The sequence below is a fragment of the Pistacia vera genome, unplaced genomic scaffold (assembly GCF_008641045.1).
Source record: "Pistacia vera cultivar Batoury unplaced genomic scaffold, PisVer_v2 Contig18, whole genome shotgun sequence".
Classification (NCBI taxonomy): domain Eukaryota; kingdom Viridiplantae; phylum Streptophyta; class Magnoliopsida; order Sapindales; family Anacardiaceae; genus Pistacia; species Pistacia vera.
Window position 1 is genome coordinate 386,796 of NW_022195898.1, and position 20,622 is coordinate 407,417.

At 35.0% G+C, this 20,622-nt stretch overlaps 2 protein-coding genes across 2 annotated transcripts; one reads left to right on the forward strand and one right to left on the reverse strand.

The window, feature by feature from the left end:
* Positions 1-215: 215 nt before the first annotated feature.
* On the forward strand, positions 216-4,561 carry LOC116126444 (2,4-dichlorophenol 6-monooxygenase). Its single transcript, XM_031412136.1, has 11 exons — positions 216-433; positions 827-909; positions 991-1,126; positions 1,406-1,893; positions 1,999-2,046; positions 2,277-2,451; positions 2,737-2,849; positions 2,940-3,036; positions 3,210-3,429; positions 3,710-3,860; positions 4,126-4,561. The coding sequence occupies exons 1-11, from the start codon at positions 244-246 to the stop codon at positions 4,555-4,557; spliced, it is 2,133 nt and encodes a 710-aa protein (XP_031267996.1). The 5' UTR covers positions 216-243; the 3' UTR covers positions 4,558-4,561.
* A 596-nt stretch (positions 4,562-5,157) lies between these two features.
* LOC116126451 (uncharacterized membrane protein YuiD-like) lies at positions 5,158-7,887 on the reverse strand. Its single transcript, XM_031412144.1, has 5 exons — positions 7,627-7,887; positions 6,726-6,882; positions 6,314-6,364; positions 6,000-6,092; positions 5,158-5,543 (listed from the first exon to the last, which is right to left on the reverse strand). Exons 1-5 carry the CDS (start codon positions 7,764-7,766, stop codon positions 5,466-5,468), a joined length of 519 nt encoding a protein of 172 aa, XP_031268004.1. The 5' UTR covers positions 7,767-7,887; the 3' UTR covers positions 5,158-5,465.
* Between the last annotated feature and the right edge of the window lie 12,735 nt (positions 7,888-20,622).

The following is a 20,622-nucleotide window of genomic DNA, read 5'->3' on the forward strand; positions in this document are numbered from 1 at the left end:
TACCCAAAATAACAAACCAAACGGACCTTTAACTATTTAGCCACTTTGGGCCAAACATATCCAGTCATAGTGTTGCAAGTGGGCAAATTCTGGGTTATTAGTTGTCAAACGCAGAACATTGCTTGGGCCAAGCTCAAGTAAAACCCAAGACTCAAACCGACAAAACCAACTGCCCATGCAACATATATTCTGCTTCGCTTGCTTTCAATGTTTATTGTTTGTTTAAATTTCTGGGTTTGTTTGATGGGAGTTTCAGGGTTTATGAGGAGGTTTACCTGCCTGTTCAAAACCAAAACATACCCATTTGGATACATTCAAACCAGAGCTTTGTCGAACTCCAAAACTTTCAGCACCAACGATGCCGTACTTCCGGTTTTGATCGTTGGTGCAGGACCCGTTGGTCTTGTTCTCTCTATGCTTCTCACTAAATTAGGTATTTTTTTCATTCATTTGCTTCCCCTTTCCACAAAATCGTGTTTTGCTGTTTGGTTGCGTAGGAAGTTTGTGAGGAGGAAGAAGAAAAGAAGAAAAATTTGAATTTTTTTTTTTTTTTGGGTGAGAATGTTTGTTGTAATGCTATAAATAGCCATTGATCGTGTTCTATGATTTTTATTTTATTTTATTTTTATGGAAACTTCATTGTTCTTTTAAGTTTTACTCGAAGGATGAAATTTTAAAGGTAATTTTTTTTTTCTTTTAAGTCGTGCTTTGTTAAAGAGAGCAAATTGATCGTTGGAGACTTAAAGTTCGTTATTTTTACTTTGTACAAAGGGGCAAAAATGGAGCTAGTGTTTGAAATGTAATTGCTTCAAATGATATTTTGTAGGGATAAAATGCTCGGTTTTGGAGAAAAACAAATCGTTCTCTAAGCATCCGCAGGCACATTTTATCAATAATCGGTCTATGGAGGTTGATTTTCTTATACCGAAGATATTTGCTTTCGGTTGTTTTAGAAGAATTTAATTTTCATTGTGATGTGGTTGTTTTTAGGTGTTTCGAAAGGTGGATGGCTTGGCCGAGGAGATTGAAAAATCACAACCGCCGGTAGATTTATGGAGAAAGTTCATATATTGTACATCACTCACGGGTTCGATTCTCGGGTCAGTAGATCACATGAAACCTCAAGGTGTGACTCATCTCAACAACTTTTATATTTTCACTTAGAATGTGGCTTTTCAGTTCTACTACTGGCCTTGTAAGATTACCAAAACTAGATCATAAGGTGTATATATCACATCATGAAATTGTTTGTATGTTATGAACGTATGAATTATGATGTAGCTTAGTATTTTATACGTCCCATAATTATATGTTGCAACAAGAAAATATGAACATACTTTTCTTAATCCGGGGGAATTTCTGATTTTGATATTTATAAATTTATACTGTTGTTATTCCTTGCCAGATTTTGAGAAAGTTGTGAGCCCTGTCTCTGTTGCACACTTTTCACAGTACAAATTAATTAGATTGCTACTTAAGCAGCTGGAAAATATCAACTTTAAAGTTTGTACCTCAGAAGCTTCAGAACGGCATAGTTTTCTCCAGGGAAGGAGAATATTAATGGGGCATGAGTGTGTATCCATCAATGCAACTGACCACTGTATAGATGTGACTGCTTCATTTCTAGAGGAAGGAAAACTTAAGCAGAGAAATATTAAGTGTAATATCCTTGTCGGCACAGATGGTGCAGGAAGTACTATAAGGAAGCTTATAGGAATAGATCTAAAAGGCAAAAAAGATTTGCAAAAGCTTGTCAGTGTTCATTTTTTGAGTAAAGACCTTGGAGAGTACCTGCTCAATGAGCGACCTGGAATGCTATTTTTCATTTTCAACACTGAAGCTATTGGAGTCCTTGTAGCTCATGATCTGAAGCAAGGAGAATTTGTCTTGCAGGTATTGCAGAGGTTTAGAAATTGTTTGGATCAAATTTGTGCCAATTTGATACTACTTTAAAGTGCATCATATACATGCAGTAAATTATTGCTCATCATCCTGCAGATACCTTTCTATCCACCTCAGCAAAATCTTGAAGATTTCAGCCCTGAGGTAATCTTCATTCGATACTGATGGGCTTTTAAGACGCAGTATTTTGATTGATATCTTTGCTTGTACCCTTTTTGTGGTCAAGTTTGGAGGATGACAAATGTTACAAAACCATTTAAAATATGTGAAAAACATGCTTGGCAATTGTCAGATGTAGTTGTAAGATTCATAATATGAATGCGTGCATTTTCCCCATCGTTGGTAACAGTTTCTTTGAAGGATACAACTTGTAGATATGCAAGCAGTTGATATTCAAGTTGGCTGGTCAAGAGCTTTCAGATGTCAATGTGATCGATGTAAAGCCATGGGTGATGCATGCTGAAGTTGCTCAGAAGTTTGTGTGCTGTGACAATCGAATAATACTTGCTGGTGATGCTGCTCATCGGTTCCCTCCTGCTGGTGGTTTTGGTTAGTAGCTACTGTTTTTGCAGATATAAAAATCCCCTAAATTCATTACCTAACTGATAGTGTGTCAAGTCCCTACATTCTCTAAACTGTTGGTTTATTAAGAAGAAATTATAGATACGAAAAAAGATATAGGGTTGGACACCCAGAATTACCATGCTATTCTGGTGTTTAGCATAGAAAGCTCCTTGGTGTGTGTTGAAATAAAGGTTCAAGTGCTGCTTTATGTATTCCATTAATGGGACTTTGTACAGACATTTGCTTAACTATATTATGTTATTTATGCAGGAATGAATACTGGCATTCAGGATGCTCATAATCTTGCCTGGAAAGTAGCTTCTGTACTACAGGGTATTTCACCACTTTCATTACTTCATACTTATGAAACAGAACGTAAGCCGGTATTGGTTTTACTTTTTCTACCTTGTTCCTATCATAATTTTATCCTGACATTAGCTGGATATTTGACCTTTATGGTATACTGTTGTCAGATTGCCAACTTCAATACTGCACTTAGTGTCGAGAATTTCAAAGCAGCCATGGCAGTTCCTTCTGCCCTTGGTCTTGATCCAACAATTGCAAACTCTGGTAAACAAACGCAGCTATTGCTTCAAACCTTGCTTCTTCTTTTTTCTTCTATCTTTTTTCCTCTCTCTGCTTGGTTATGCTTATCAATCATTGATCTATCCTCTAATTTAGATGTTTTCATGTGCATGCTTGTTAGTGAAATATTAATGTTTTCCCTTTTGTTGCTTTTGCAGTGCATCAAGTAATTAATAAAGCGGTTGGTTCTTTTTTACCATCTGTACTACAGAGGGCAATGCTGGATGGAATCTTTAAGGTAGGTCGTGCCCAGCTCTCAGAATCTCTTCTGAATGAAAGCAACCCACTTGGATCTTCAAGGCTAGCTAAGTTAAGGCATATATTTGAAGAAGGAAAGAGCCTTCAACTTCAGTTTCCTGCCGAGGATCTTGGTTTCAGGTATCTCCTTCACATCAAGAATGATCATTTCTAGATATGTTGCAGCTATTTTAGTCTCAAAAATTTTCAAACTTCAAATCAAATTTAGAAAACATATATATCTGTGTAGCAACTTGAAGTTGCAATTGTTTCATATGATGTCCTCTAACCTGACTATTCTGTGCTTTTTGTTACCATTCCAATAGCAATTAAAATTAATTTTCAGCTACTTTTTTTAGTCAAGTCATGTTCAATGTTGGAGTTTCTGAATTCCTGTTATAATCCAATTTACTGTTGTTAGGTACTTTGAAGGAGCTCTTGTTCCTGACACTGAACCTCTGGTGACTGCTCCAGAAGCACCTACTGGTCGTCGGAGGGACTACATTCCTTCTGCAGATCCAGGGTCAAGGCTGCCGCATATGAATGTCAGGGTGTCAACTTCGTCAAGTTGGGTATGTAATTAGTTATTAGTTTTTTTCTGTTTTGACTTTAGTTATTTACCACAGCAGGTGCGAAGATAGCCTAAACTGAAGTTATTGCTTAGTCCTTGTATTATGCTGGCGTTGTTTTTGCTTATGCTGTGGAGCTGTGGATCTGTAAATGAGGAGCTCCCTCTTCCGGTTTATCACATGGCAATTAATTAACTGGAATTATTTTTTTTTTTAATGTGAAATTGCAGTTGAATTTTGTTTTAACTCATATTATGTGTCGTTGTAGGAGACAATATCTACACTGGATCTTGTGGCTGGAGATAAGGTTGAATTTCTCCTCATAATAGCACCAATAGAGGAGTCCTACCATCTTGCTCGTGCTGCATTCAAGGTGGCTGAAGATTTAAAAGTTTCTACCAGGGTGTGTGTAATGTGGCCTGCTAACGCTGTGAACAAAGTTGAAGCCAGAAGTAAGGCAGCACTGGCACCTTGGGAGAACTACTTAGATGTTGTGGAGGTTAAGAGATCATCAGATTCACCATCATGGTGGAATATCTGTCAGATGACTGACAAAGGGGCCCTCTTAGTGAGACCTGATGATCACATTGCATGGCGTGCAAAGTTAGGTGTTAATGGTGACCCCAGTTTGGCGATGGAGAAGGCTTTTTCTGCTGCATTAGGGTTAAGGCCAGTCAATGTAGAAGAGACCACACTTTGATTCTTTGAAGACCTGTAGTATGATTCTTCTTCTGGATTGGAAGTAGTCTTGTCAACGCTACACATATTTTGCAATTAAGATTTTGATAATAAAGTTACCCATATTGATACATAATTTTTAGGGAATCTGTATGTAAGTTCATGTATTTCAAATATTAGGATAGGAACAGTCGTGTGACAGAAATTTTGTATGGCACCAATCTTGTGTTTTGTTTTCACCTTTCCCAATCTTCTGTTTCGTGCAATAAAAAACTACAAATCTTGAACTGGGAAAAGTTTCTATGATGAAAAACAAAAACCAAGTCAGGTTCACCCATTCTAGTTTCATTTGATGCTCCAAGAAGAACCAGAAAGTTGGCCCAGAAGCATCAATATGTCGTCTTTTCTGCTGGCAAACTCTTTATTTACCACAATTTGCAAATTATCAAACAGGTCAGACTTTTTCCCTTCTTTGGCAGCCAATTATGACTACCGAATCACAGCTTGTAATTTATTGCCATAGGTTTACTTCCATTGTTTAAAATATTTTTGAAACATAATAGCAGTGAGACAGGCACAATTTAGCACAAGGTAAAAACACAAATGCAACAATTGTATATAGATCAAACTTAGCATGTTAGATGCAAATATTTTTGCCAACTTCATGGCTGATATTTAGCAGACATTTCCATTATATCACAATTCACAACTAATGATTCAATCAATCAATCAAATTACATTGCAGAAATGCTACCGTTTTGAATGAAGAGATGATAGTTCAACGGAAGAATATGGTAAGTTAAAACCAAAGTCTACGCATTCAAATTCAGAAAATGATTATGGTCACAGATATGCCAGATGAGTTCTGTTCTGTGGCATGATCAAGTGTTAGAGATGTGTATGATGATGATATATGCGATCCACTTGAGCCTAAGATTGCCCACTGAAGAAGATGATTACATGGCCCATAACTGCTGTGACAATACCAAGTAACCCACCGGCAATGACCTGCAATACAAGGAGATAAACCAAAAGTAATAAATACCTTTTAAATAACTATCTTCTAAAAAGCATTTCATTGCGCAAAATCACAAGGTAGAATTAATAGGGACTATAGGAATTTAAACATAGCTTTTTCTTTACAAAGTTCAGAAGCTCAATAGAACTTGTACAGCAAAAGAGGTATTGCATCATTAACACAACTCCTTGCAATGGATATAGTATTACTTGAGGCAAACTGTAATGATCCATTTTTCATTATGAGATCCAAAGAATGAATATCAATGACTTCGGTATAACAGAATAGAGAAGAATGGGCATTACGAAATCGTCTTCTGTTATTATTGTGAAAAACACTTAAACAATTGATGTGAAGAACATACAAATTTGGAGGCTTTCAATGGTAAAAGATATGAGTGACTCCATCAATTATTTATGGGGAAAATTCAATGAAATAAACCGAACCTGAGGAGGGGTATGACCAAGAAGTTCACGCAATGGTCTGCTTTCAGCCAGAGGATGTTCAGAAGGAAGTTCATATACAATTTGATTTAACACCTGAAAAGAATCCATTTTAGAAACATGAAAATTCAAACAAACTCCAAAAGAGATATTCATCCATCTCAATGGAATAGTGTCTAGTCCACAGCATGCAGTCAAACAAATAAAGCTTCTATGACATATTAATTTTTGAACATGGATAGAGAGCAAGAAAAAACACGAGAAGAGGAGAGAATCAGGGAGCAAGACCAAAACCAAAGGCAGCAAAAGTATCAAACCTCTGCCTGGCGCCCAGCCTGGAGTCTTACACCAGTTGCATCGTACATCACCTGCCACCGTAATCTCCACATTAAATATCTAACAATGGCTTGCTAATATAATCAGCATGAAAAACTTTTGAATATCGTTATTCATCATAATAAAAAACTTTTACAAAATACTAAATGTTATAAATTTAGAAATACATAAATCAAACAACTGTTCAGATAAAGAAAGCAATTAAAATAACAACTTGATCTAGTTTGTGTGCTTTTCAAATATTAGCAACATAATTTAAAATTTGTTATAAGGTTTTAATTTACATAAATAATATTTTAATCCTGGAAGAGCCTGTTATCTTGGGATTAGCACTCAGTTAGAGTAGTTTACTTGTATATGCTAGTTATAATGGTATGGAGAAAGGGAACATACAATGCATGCTAAGATCAATGAAATAGCAAACAAAGACCCTCCAAAGCCTTCTTGTAACCCAATGGCCAAAGCAAGAGCAGTAACAGTTGCAGAATGGGATGATGGCATTCCACCAGATCCAATAAGTTGCTTTAGATCCCATCGTCTTTCCTTGTACCTGCAAATCTAGGAAAGCTTAAGCATCTCAGGGTAGACTAAATTACAAAAGACAGGACCTCATCAATGCCAACAGAAGCATAACACAAGCAAAGAGGTAACAATATCAATGAGTTACCATGTTTGATATGCTCAGAATTAAAATTTACTGAAGAAATTCACCATTTGCATAATGACACATCAAAAATTTCTCTACTGAGATTCTCTTCTGCATATCATTGAACACTAGAAAAAAGTGACCTTTTCAATAATTAGATGGCAACAAATTAAGAACCAGCAAAATAAAGAAAAGTCATATTTGCAAAGGACAAATGATAACCTATAAATCATCCACATTTATGATTCCCAAGACGAATTAAGTTGGTCAAGGCAGCCAAAAAAAAAAAGAAAAAAAAAAGGATTAATGATACTCTAAAGGTACATATGACCGTAAAACATTGCTAAATGTTGATAAAAATCGTAGAGTTGACCTCAAGAACTGGGGTTATCAATAAGAACTAAGTTTGATTTCTAAAAATTAACTATTTCATAAACCTTTCAAGTCTGGGCAACGCTATTTTTACAACTTCCGTAATTCATTGACTAAAAAATCCACAATTCTTTCATTAAAGAATAAAACATCATATGCACAACATTGAAATAAAAATCTTGTAAACTTCCATTTAAAAACGCAAAAAGACCATACCCAGATCCAAAATTCAAGATTAAATGAAAATACAGAAACCAAGTGAGAAAGAAATATTACCAGCAGGTGAAGAACTTGATAGATTGGGCGATAACAAAGGACACAAGAGCTGAAAGGAGAGGGTAATTCGTAAATATTGACAATGAAGACGACGTAGAAGTGGATGACGAATCCCCTGACGTTGCTGAGAAATCATCCATCTTGACCGGATTATCTTCTTATCCCTGAACGATGAATCGAAAGAAAGCGCTAAAGAGAGAAAGAATGCCTAAATATTTTGGTATGAATGAAAGTGAAAAGGCGATTAGGTGAAGAAGAGAAGAGAGGGCTAGCTTGGGTTCTTGTTGGACTTTTAAAAGAGAGAAGAAATTGTTTGTGGGGGGCAAAGGTGGGAGGCAGGAATCAGGATCCCTCTCTGGTTTCTTCTTCTTGGTTACTTCTCGTTAGCAGCTAACGGTCTTTGCTTCAACTGAATATACTTGCATTTTATCTCGAATATACCCCTCCACTCGGTTTTTGCCTTCTTCCTCTATTCTCTTCATTTAATTAATTATTTAATTAATTATACTTATTATTGCTTATTCATTATAGAAAAAACGACCCAAAATTTACATTATATTTTTTTTTAAACCTTTCTTAAGATCCATAAAGACTATAAACATGGCGTCTCCCTTGTGCCACTCTACTGGTAAAATTATGATATTATAATAATAAGAAATTATTAATAGGGCATAATCTATTCTTGTCTTTTATTGGAAAACTGGTAGATGATGATACAACCTTGGAATTCAGAGATTTTTCTGTGTAGCTATAGCTAATACCTAATAGCCATTGCAACTGCAGGAGAAGAAATGTCCGTAACACCCCACAACTATAAATAATAATTTAAGAAAACTGCTATATTTACAATCTAATATCATATCTTTTTCTTATGACCCTAATATGTTAGGCACTGTCACGTTAGCTCTCACTAGCTCTCATTACATTTAAGACACTATTAGAGATAAATGATCATTCTTTATGAAAAAACAATCATAATATATTAATAGATTGATACTATCACATCAACTCTCACTATATTCAAGACACTTAGGATACTACTAAAAACAAAGAGTCGTTTTTTATTCCTTTATAAAGAATGAGATAATTATTCTGAAGAAACAATGTTTTATAAAGAATGACTATTCTTTTATAAAGAATAAAGAATAGTCATTTCATATGAAAGAAATATCATTTCTTTGATTTAGTCAATAGAATTGATGTGATAATATTAAAACAATTATTATATCAGAATTAAAAAAAATTTGTAAGAATTGATTGCCCAGAAAACATTACTAATAATTCAATTAATTCAGTCTCTAAACGGATTTAATGTCGAAGGAAAACCCATTCATTTTCCAACAAATTAAAAAAGTCAGCAGTTTTGCTTGTGTCTTAATTAACAATTAAAGATTTTTTGGTATCGAGGTACGACATCGTGTTGCGTGCAGAGCACTAATGCTGGTGACATTAGACAGGGAAGGAATAAAACTGATCAAATTCTATAAATATTTGTGACTGATTACATACCTACCCTGAGGTTTACGAATTTTACAAGAAACTCCCTGATGTTTCAGAAATTATCAATCACCCTCCCTGAGGTATTAACTTTCCTCAGTTACCTCCCTTAGCTGCCGTTTTCTAACGCCCAAAGTGACCAAATCTATTTGATCCTTATGATTTTTATATCTACTGTAGGACACTTCTTTCAAAAACTAGTAAATATATCTCAAAAATTATCTATTAATAGATTAATCTACAAAAGTTAATACCAACTCAAATTCATATGTAAATCTATCTTATCTCTAAAATAAATCAAAAACTTTAAATCTAAACAAATAAAATTCTTAATAAAAAAAAAAACCAATAAAAGTATTTCGAGCCTATGTTTATTTTAAAGTAGTTGTATTTATTTATTTAACATTCTTCAATTAATATAAAACCCAAACCCGTGTATATCTATCTTTAATCAATCTTAAATTCTCTTTAAAAATGCATCTAATAATTACATTAAAATTAAAATTCATTCATAATCGCAGCAGTTCTTCATCACCAATTCTCATCAACATTACTTTTGAGCCAAGAGTTGAAAAAAAAAGGAAACAAAGTTTCAAAGAAATCACAACCAAATCCTCAAAAATATCCAAACAAAATTCCAGAAAAATCACAAACACCCCAAACCACCTTCACTCCAAATCGAAGCATATGGCCAACCACCAACCGATGTCAATGATGTGGTTTCTCTTCTTCCCTTCTGACAACTATCAACAGTTTGGAGTTACTGATTTTCATTGGCGATGAAGTGTGTGTGTGTGGATGATGAGTTTTGCGATGTTGGGGTCGATTGTGAGTGGGGCATGTCTTAGTGATGGGTTTTGCCAGATTGAGATGTGGTGCGCTACCGAATTATACTTGTACGAGATTGAGAGTCTTGCCGCCGCAGAGGAACTGGATTTATTTAAAAGCAATGGATTTGAGTTTCTCCTAGGTGGGGTTTAATTTTAATTTTTTTATATTTTTAAATCTCAAACATCTTAATCAATGAATTGTACCGTATTAAACTTTTTGGTTTTAAATTCTTTTAATTGGTGGAAAGACTGTTTTGCCCATTCATTTTAATGTCTTGCCGTTAGAAAACAGCATTCAGGTCAGGTAATTGAGGAAAGTCAATACCTCTGAGGACGTGCTTGAAAGTTCCTAGAACCTCAGGGGGGACTGATAAACCCAACAATTATAGTCAAGCTAATTATATCGCAAATACCAAAGCAAATATATAACCATATAACAAATAAAATCTGGGTCAAACCCAACTATTAACTCTGAACTGAAATCTCCGAATTCTCTTCCAAAAAATTATGCCACGTATTGTGTAGAAAAATCTGACATGTGGGAACTCCACCACTGTTATCTTTCTTCCTCTTCTGGCAGATTACATTGAATGCTAATACTCCAAGCATTTAATGAATTATTGCATGAAAAAGGAAAGCTACTAATAAATGTAGAGCAATTATTCAATGCTCAGCCAAGAAAAAGCTTCCAAACAGGATGCGCCAAATTGTCATCTGGGGGATGGATTTGGGATCTATGATTTGGGCCTCAAATCATGTACTATTGTAGAGAAAGAAAGAAAGAAATGATATGAATGTATTATTACATTTACAACAAAGCTACGGACACCGAATATTTTACACCAAAAATATGCATCGATCTATATATACCTAAGTACCTGATTTTTCTATCAATTTTTTCTAATAAACGGCTATCTATCAAATATGGATGGCCGTTCACTCACATAGACTTTCATCCATGTTTGATGGACGGGGGTCCATTTACTACGGACGGGGGTCCATAAGTAAAATTGAATAATTTTTTTTATAAAAATTAGGGATGGCTGTCCCTTCATTTTGGACAGGTGTCCACAAATAAGGACGTCCGTCCTTAACCAAAATATGAAAAAAAAAAAAAAATGAGTTAGAGAGAAGAAGATGGTGTGAGTTTGACCCTGCTGCGCCTCCTCCTTTTAAATTATCAATATTAGAGCGGCTATTCCTAAGCATTATTGGGTTAAGAATCCATGGAGATCAATGAGCTATGTTGTGAGAGATGTTGTTGTGGTTTTTGGCTTGGCGAAGAAGAAGAAGAAGAGCGAAGAAGAAGAAGAGCGAAGAAGAAGTTTTTTTTTTTTTTTTTTTTTTTTTTTTTTTTTTTTTTTTTTAAGTATGGACGACCGTCCAAAATTTATGGACGGCTGTCCCCAATTTTTTTTTTTCATATTTTGGTTTTTAAGGACGGGCGTCCCTTATTAGCAGGTGCCATTCCAAAATGAAGGGACGACCGTCCATAACGGATGAACGACCGTCCCTAATTTTTATAAAAAAAATTTATTCAATTTTACTTATGGACGGGTGTCCTTTAAATGGACCCTCGTCCATCAAATATGGACGGCAGTCCATGTGAGTGAAAGATCGTTCATATTTGATGGACAGCCGTTCATTAGAAAAAAATTGATAGAAAAATCAGGCGCCTAGCTACACGTAGGCCGGTACACATTTTCGGTGCAAAATATTCGGTGTCTGTAGCTTTGTTGTTACATTTATGAGTTAGATTCTTCTGCTTACAACAATGCTACAGACACCGATGTTTTTACACTGAAATTTTGTACCGGCTTACGTGTGTACTGATTCAGACCATTCAACGCATTTTAGCGTTATTAAATTTTGTCTAATGAACAGCCGTCCATAACATATGGACGGCCGTTCACTAATATGAACTCCCGTCCATGTTATATGGACGGGAGTCTATTTACTACGGACGGGCGTCCTCATTTAGAGGACACCTGTCCATTGCTAAATGAAATAAAAAATATTATAAAAAATTAGGGATGGTCGTTCATAGGTTATGAATGGCCGTCCATACATATTGGACAGGCGTTCATATGTTAATGGACACCCGTCCCTTAATTTTGGATAGGCATCCATTAAATAAGGGACGCCCGTCCTTTTTTCAAAATATAAAATTTAAAAAAAATCTAGGACGCCCAGCCACAAATTGTGGATGGGCGTCCGTAATTTGGTTTAAAAAGATTTAAAAAAATATTTGGACGCCCGTCCATAAATTATGGACGGGCGTCCCTCAAGTATGGATGACTGTCCATACTGAATGGATGGGCATCCATTCCATATGGACGACCGTCCATACTTAAGGGACGCCTGTCCATTCCTTATGGAAGACCATCCTTTATTTTTGGACGGGTGTCCCTACTCTAATTAAAAACAAAAATTTCAATTAAAAAACTTTTAGGTTAAAAACTTTTGGGGAAAGCGTTTAAAAAAAAAAATCGGCAGCGGTCTTCTTCTTCTTCTTCCATTTGTGCTCTGGTTCATCGTGTTCTTTATCTCATCTGCGCTCTGGTTCATCGTCTTCTTCATCTCAAAAAACAAATCAGCCGCGGTAATTTGACACTTTTGTTTTTCAATTTTTTGTTCAATTTTTTATTTTTTTTATTTTTTTTTATGTTGGATGAATGTGTTGGATTTACATTTGTGTTGAATGGAGTTGATTTGATAAAGAGAAATCTAGTCAATTTGGTGGGACTGGTTTGTGTGATTGACAAATAGAAGTATTCTGTTTTGGGTGTTTTAGAAGAAACTGCTATATGCAATCAGTGAAGGGCAGGGATCTTTTGATTTATCATGAGTTGTTGAAACTAACCAATCAAGCTTTTGTATATTATAAACATCAGAACAATGTGAGGGTCAATTTTCTTCCTGGGGATTATTCATCTTCAAAAGTAGAAATCCCATTTGGTCAAATAATGGCTTCTTTTATAATATGCTTGCATCATTGACAACGTTAGTTTTCATTTTTTTTTCCTCCTGTTGAGGTTTTGCTGTCATAGGTCACAACTTGCTGGGGTGTGTGGGTTTCATATTTTATATAGTTGATTATTAATAGATAGATATATTTATTGGTTCTTATGTGTTCGGGTAAGACCTCAGGTTGCCACATTGTGAGGGGAGCTGTGAAGTGGGAGGAATCCTCAGTTATAGAACCCTTGTTTTTTTGCTGCTAGGTTTATTGTACATAAATAGGAAATTAGAATTCATTTTTCCTATTCGACAACTTAATTGGGTGGTAGAATATATATACATGCATGGGATCAATTGAAAGGGAAAAATAAATGATTGAAATGTTGTCATGCCTTGTTTAAGTTGATATTTTTTTTTTTTTTCATTTTATATCTTGTGTAGTATATTGTATTGCAGCTATTGGTATTGCATCATCTGTGTTGAATGTTTTTGCTCCGTAATTGTATACATTGTAGAGTGATTTCGGTTGTACGTGAACTTGGGAAGTAGAGTAAAATGCTAGGATTGGAATTGCATATTTCACATGTTGATAAGCTGTTATTATGGCTTCATTTGCATTTGGAGCTACGAAAATGCTAGGATTGGAATTGCATATTTCACATGGTGATTGACAAATAGAGCTGGTTCTAAACTTGTATGGATATTATCATCAAAGAGACTTTGTTTTTATTGGGAGGAAAGGTTCAGCAACAAAAAATGACTATATTGTTTAGCATTTTGATTAATTTCTCTTTCGATTGTTTGTAATGTGATTGATTTTGATAGTATACTGTTAAAGTGGGATACATGGTTATGCTGTATGTGCTTTGTGTTTGTGATATTGGTTTAATGTCATATATGTTTTTTCATATAACATGAATTACTTATGGATATGTTTTTTTCAGGGTTTTAGAAGAAAACAGAAAATGGTAAGAGCAAAAAACACAACCATTCCGGGTGGAGGCTCTTCGTCATCTAGAGTCCAATTTTGAGACGTGCAACATAAAAAACAATACAAAGAGATGGCGAAAAGAGATATTTGTCTTGGAAGAAGTTTGGATATAGGATTTATAAGTAGTTTGGGTTTAGGTGATGAGATTAATGGTTGGATCTGTAATTTGAAATGGGAGCAGTTAGCGAGTATTACATGTGATGGATATAAACATTTGATTTACGAGTGTTTTAGTAGTTTGGAAGTTGTGGAGACAAGTACTGATGATTTACAGCCGTATACAATGTTTTTTAGATTAAAAAATCAGAATTGTGTAGTCAGGCCATAGGACTTAGCAAACTGGATAGGGATTGATTTTGTAGGTTTGGATAGCGTATCCAGAACGTGGGATTCCAAACAAGCTTAGACCGATGTTTTTGGAATAGGGGTTTATCATCCACATAGGTGTAAATCTATGAAGTTAAGAAATCCTGCCATGAGAGTTTTTCACAGATTTTTGACATTCACATTTAATGGCAGGAAAGAGACAAATGAAAATGTGACAGTGAAGGATTTATTGTTGATGGAAGCAGCAGTAACAGGGAAGCAAGTAAATTCAGGTAAGTTATTAATTAAAAAGTTGGGAGAGATTAAACCAGAAAAAGGTGACATTTATTTGGGGGATGGTTGTTACGCTAATATGTCAGAAGTTGGGTTTTGAGATCACCCCTTCAGATGAAGCCAATAAGATAAAATTTTCTGCAAATAATTTGTTGGGGGATGTCACATTGTCTAAAATGGGTTTGATTAAAAAGAATGTGTCAAGAGAATGGTTGCTGATTAGGGATGAAATGGAGGAAGAGGCAACGGTGCAGGAAGGTGTCCTTATTCCAGAAGGGGAAAATGAAGGATGAGTCTATGTGTGGAAATAGAGGTGGAAATTTTGGGCCAGGTTAGGCGGGTCAACCCTAACCCGGCCCGAAAAAATGCGGGTTAAACCCGGACCGCCAAGATGGCTGTCCGGGTTGACCCTAACCCGGCAGAAACCCCTGGGCGGGCCGGGTTGCACAATGGCAACCCGCAACCCAGTGGATTGCTATTTTGTTTCTTTTGCAAGAGACCCGGCAACCTGCTGGGTTGGCTATGTGCAACCCGGCAGGTTGTACGTTATAACCCGCCAACTCGGCGGGTTGTAACGGCCAACCTGCCAACCCGTTGGGTTGCAACAGCCAACCCGGCGGGTTGGCTGAAAAAAATAAAAAAAAAATAAAAATTTTTATTTTATTTTTTAAATTACCCCTTTACCTATGAAATATAGCCGTTTTATAGCCGTTGGAGGGGTTTTTTTCGTCATTTTTCTTTTCCATTTTTTCCTATAAATTGGCCCTAAACTCTCACATTTTTCTCACAACTCAAATTCTTCCATTCTCTCATATTCTCTAATCTCTCAAGTCTCAATTATTCATTTATTAGTTTTTGCAATTTGCTCATATTTTAATTTTTATTAGTTTTTGTAATTTTTAATTCATATTTCCAATTTTCCAAATTCCAAATTCCAAATTCCAATTTCCATACTCCAATTCTCTTTCTTTAATTTTTATTTCTTCTACATCAATTTTTTTTTTCAACTACAATGGATAGATATTTCTCTCCCATCAATTACAATGATGACGAGGCAATAATTATTGTAATTTCTTATTTTATTTTTTAATAAATGAATAAATTTAATTATTCTTATATTACAATTTTAATGTATTAAAATTAAATTAATATTTGGAATGTTAACAAAAAAAATTTAATTTAATTTAATTATTGATATTTGAAAAGAAATTAACAATTAATTAAAAACAATTACATTTATAAATTGTTAATTATTCATTTGAAAAGTTAATTAAACATTTAAACTTAAATAAAATAAAACAAAACAAAATTTAAAAAAAAAAAAAGCGGGTTAACCCGCGCCTAACCCGACGGGTTAGGGTTGGCGGTCCGGGTTGGGCCAGCCAATTCTCTAAATTGGCTGGCCCAACCTGGACCGCCAATGTAGCCGGGCGGGCCAAGACCGACCCGCCATTTGCAGTAACCCGTCGAGGGCCTGGTCGGGTCAGGCCGGGCGGGTTGCTTTTCCACCTTTATGTGGAAAAGAAGAAGAACGAGTATGGAACCTGGATCTTCTTAGAATGTAGAAGAAATGTCTTCTCATAACTTAGACGAAATAGTAAGCAGAATTGATAGGATTGAAAGGTTTTAAGAAGAGAATTTTTCACGTATTGAGAGGAAAATGCAAGAACAACGGGATCAGTTGCAAAGTGATTTCAACTGGTTCGCATCAAGAATAGAAGAAACAGTTGACATCCTTGGGGAACGCATGACAGAAATATCTAACATCATGAAGAAATTGTCACCAGCCTCGTCCTCCTCCAGTCAGCCTCCACCCCCTACATTAGGATGATGAACTACTGAACAACCTCCACTTTCTCAACATCTGTGTAGTTAATTGGGGAACATATTATAAATGTTAATTATAATTATGTGCATTTCAAATACTGAACTATATGTACGGAAATATGTTAATTAATAAAGTTTGATTTCACAATATGGTCTCAATTAGCTGAACTTCTCCAATATCATATGACTGTTAATTCTTAGTATAAATGTCATGTACGAAGATTATATTTGCCACAGTATAATCTGAAATGAAATGTAGAATAATCTGAAATGAAATGTGATGATAATATATACTGAAAACATCCAGAATAAGGATAATATATATATTTACGTTAGTATTATGAATTCAACACCCTACAACCAATAGTGTACTGTTACCCAATCAGCAATAGAAATGAAAAAAACAAAACAAACATACCGAAAGACATATCAACGCCCTAAATCCTAAACACTGAAATGTACAATAATCTGAAATGAAATGTGACGATAATATATACTGAAAACATCCAGAATAAGGATAATATATACATTTATGTTATTATTATGAACTCGACACCCTACAACAAACAGTTTACTGTTACCCAACCAACAACAGAAATGAAAAAAATAAAACAAACATACCAAAAGACATATCAACACCCTAAATCCTAAACTCCGAAATGTACAATAATCTGAAATGAAATGTGACGATAATATATACTGAAAACATCCAGAATAAGGATAATATATACATTTACGTTATTATTATGAATTCAACACCTTACAACCAACAGTGTATTCTTACCCAACCAGCAACAAAAATAATAAAAACAAAACAACTGATTCAGCATATAGCTCAACTGCATTTGTCAGAAATTAACCACAACGCGAATAATTTCTACCAAATACAAATGTAACAATGCTCCAACCGGTTAACGATATCAAAACTTTCCCAACGAAACATGTTCATCATTTACATCCTCTTGTCCAGTACATAAATTACTATTTGCTGCGAAATTTTGAATTGGACCAGTGGACAACTGTCAATGTTTAATAACCACAGTTTAGCACATGTTATAGAAAACTTAAGGTTTTTACAATTATACAACATACATAACACATACCTGAGTAGCAACAATATCATTTGACAACACTTGAGTTCCCAGTACACTTTCAGTAATGTTGTTTCGCTCTGTTGATGATTCTTTCCCTATAAAGTAGCATAACACATTAATAATCAAGTAAATATTATTATAAACTTCAAATAAGTAAATAATGTTTAAAAAACAAATATCATGTCAAAATGGGTGTATAACTCATACCAAGTCTTTGTTTTTGCAATTTTTTATTTTTAGCCCTACGTACAATTTCGTCAACCTTCGATTCTTTTCTTTTGCATGGAGGACGATCTTTGTTGCGAGCTACCCGTGGACTATTAATCAGATTATTCCCCTCTTTCGGAGGATTGTCCCTCTCTTTACTACCAAACCGTCCTTCACTTTCCTTCTGCTCCAACTTATTTTTCACTCCAGTCATCAATTCCATCAACATGTTACAGTCTTCATCATTGTTTGATGCCATATCAGCTACTGTCAGCATTAGATTAGACAACTTCTCAAAACAGTGTCCTTCAACGTTTATGCTCCACCTATTATAACTTACCTTGATTTTCGTATGACATCTTTTTATGTTTTTCCACCAACACCGTAGAATGTACTTATCTGGAATGTGTGAAACCCTTTTATGAATCAACAAAATAATGGCATGTCTGCATAAAATTCCTTTGACTCAAACAAATGACAATTGCAGCGAATATCACATGAAATTTCTTCAAAGTATACCAGAAAGGGAACACGCCGATTACTATCTCTAAACCAAACATCTTCTAAAACTTGATACTTCTCATACGAATCGGACTCTTTCAGAAAAGATAATTCACAATAAATCTTCCCCGTAATCTCTTCTTGAAACTCTTTAAATTTTGCAGTTGTGTATGCATTTTGAAATTGTTTCTCAATGGGGTAATTAGTTATGCAAGGTATCCAAGACTTGAAAGATCTAAAATCAGCCTCCCTTTCCTTTTCCACTTTATCTCGCAATGCATTATCATATTGTTCCACAAATTGTTTCAATGTTGTTTTGGAATTTACATATCCATCGAAAAATGCATGCATACTTTCACTACGTTGGATAGTAGACATACCTGCCTAGAAAGTATCTTTAAGAAATGTAGGCACCCAACGTACTCTTTCTTTATACAATCCATATAAACATTCATTCTCATGAAGGTTATACACATCAATGAATTTGTTCCACCGTTCTTCGAACTCTTCACGTGCCAACGAATCATACACAATATTTTGTAATGTAAACTTTATAGTTTCATATTCGTTATACCCTCTTAACTTCTCAGGCAATTTTTTATTACATGCCACAAACACCACCTATGTCTTGTACCGGGGAAAACAATCTCAATTGCATTTTGCATGGCCTTATCTTGATCAGTGATAATTCTATTAGGAGCAACATCCATGCATTCAAGCCAAGAACGAAATAACCATACAAATGTCTCTGTGTCCTCATGTGAAATTAATCCACAACCTAACAATGTCGAATGCCAATGATGATCAACCCCCACAAAAGCTGCAAATGGCATATCATACTTGTTCGTCAGATACATTGTGTCGAAGGTCACAACATCACCGAAATCTTTATATGCGACCTTACATCTAACATCAACCCATAGCACATTCTTCAATCGACTCTCTTCATCTACATCAATCATGTACCAGAAATTTGAATTCTCCTTTTGCATTTTCATAAAATACTCTAACACCGCCGAAGCATCTACAACTCAAAGTCGTAGCCTTCTAACTTTTTCAATGTGATTCCTATAATCTTTTTGTAGAAATGTCAAATTCTTTACACCTCCTGCCTCAATTGAACATGACTGAAAATTTTTACACAGTCTAATCCCAGCCTGATCATTAACTTCAAGCTTCCTTTTCACAAAAGGCTGTATCGTTCAGTTTACCTTGAAATATCTCCTTTTCGTTGGACTTGTAAGATCATGATTATGTTCAAGCACAACTGATTTAATTTCCCATTTGTATTCACCATTCAAAGTTGCACTAATCCGACTCTTACAATCTGTTTTTGCAACAGGTTGTTTTTTCAAGGTATTTCTGTATTTACTTCTCTCCTTCCCAGAACAAGAACACACCACTATCATGTATCTCATCTCCCCATCATCTCCTTTCTTTGACGTACGTATCATTGCTTCAAAACCCATTTTATTCCCATACCTTCTGTAATACTTCACCAAACTATCAACTGAATCAAACACCATTCCAATATGAGGTTCCACTTCTTCCTCTGCACATCCCGTATCTTCTAATTCATCACATTTATTTTCCTAATTCAATGGTTTGATAATAAAGAAAATTAGAATGTGAACACATCATAATAAACAATACAATACACCATATTTAAAAGTTTCAAACACAATTTACCTCAATATCATTGAAACAAAGCAAACTGGACTTTTCCATATTAAGTTATTTCATACACAACTAATACCAATTTTCGTGTTCACAAATCTAGTTCACAACTGTCTATAAAACGAATATGAATGTTATCTATCAAACATATATTCAATCCAAAATAGAATGGAAACTAAATGAATATATAAAATAAGTCAAAAATTCTTTATCTTAACAAAAAATCCGAGCTTTAACAGGTTTGATATTTTGTTATTTTTGTTTCTCGGTTATCTCTGTAAAACAAGGTATTGCTGCTGGTGCTTGGCTGATGAGGAAGCAACCGGCATCGAAGCAAGGAATGACAACACGCAACGAAGGAGAAGCGAAGAAAAACAAATGGCACAGACGAAGAACAGAAGAAAAACAAATGACAAAGACGAAGGAGAAGAGAAGAAAAAAATTCTGGCGCTTAAAAATGAAGCGTATTAGACAAGCCATTCAATAATATTAATTAACAAAAAAAAAAATTTATAATGTAAATATGGACGCCAGTCCATGTGGTTTGGACGGCCATCCATGTAGTTTGGACGACCGTCCATACTAGATGGACTGGCGTCCATGCAGTATGGATGGCCATCCAAACTACATGGATGACAGTCCATACTAGATGGACTGGCGTCCATGCAGTATGGATGGTCGTCCAAACTACATGGACGACAGTCCATACTAAATGGACTGCCGTCCATATTTACAATATATTTTTAAAAAAAATTTAAATATTTATAATTTCACAAACTGGGGATGGCAGTCCATCTAGTATGGACGGCCG

Coding starts and splice junctions, on each gene's coding strand:
- LOC116126444 (XM_031412136.1), top strand. CDS start 244: ATGGGAGTTTCAGGGTTTATGAGGAGGTTTACCTGCCTGTTCAAAACC. Junction 1,894..1,998: donor AAGGAGAATTTGTCTTGCAG/GTATTGCAGAGG, acceptor ATCATCCTGCAG/ATACCTTTCTATCCACCTCA. Junction 2,452..2,736: donor CCCTCCTGCTGGTGGTTTTG/GTTAGTAGCTAC, acceptor TTATTTATGCAG/GAATGAATACTGGCATTCAG.
- LOC116126451 (XM_031412144.1), bottom strand. CDS start 7,766: ATGGATGATTTCTCAGCAACGTCAGGGGATTCGTCATCCACTTCTACG. Junction 6,883..7,626: donor ATCAAGTTCTTCACCTGCTG/GTAATATTTCTT, acceptor CTAGATTTGCAG/GTACAAGGAAAGACGATGGG. Junction 5,544..5,999: donor TTGGTCATACCCCTCCTCAG/GTTCGGTTTATT, acceptor CTTGTATTGCAG/GTCATTGCCGGTGGGTTACT.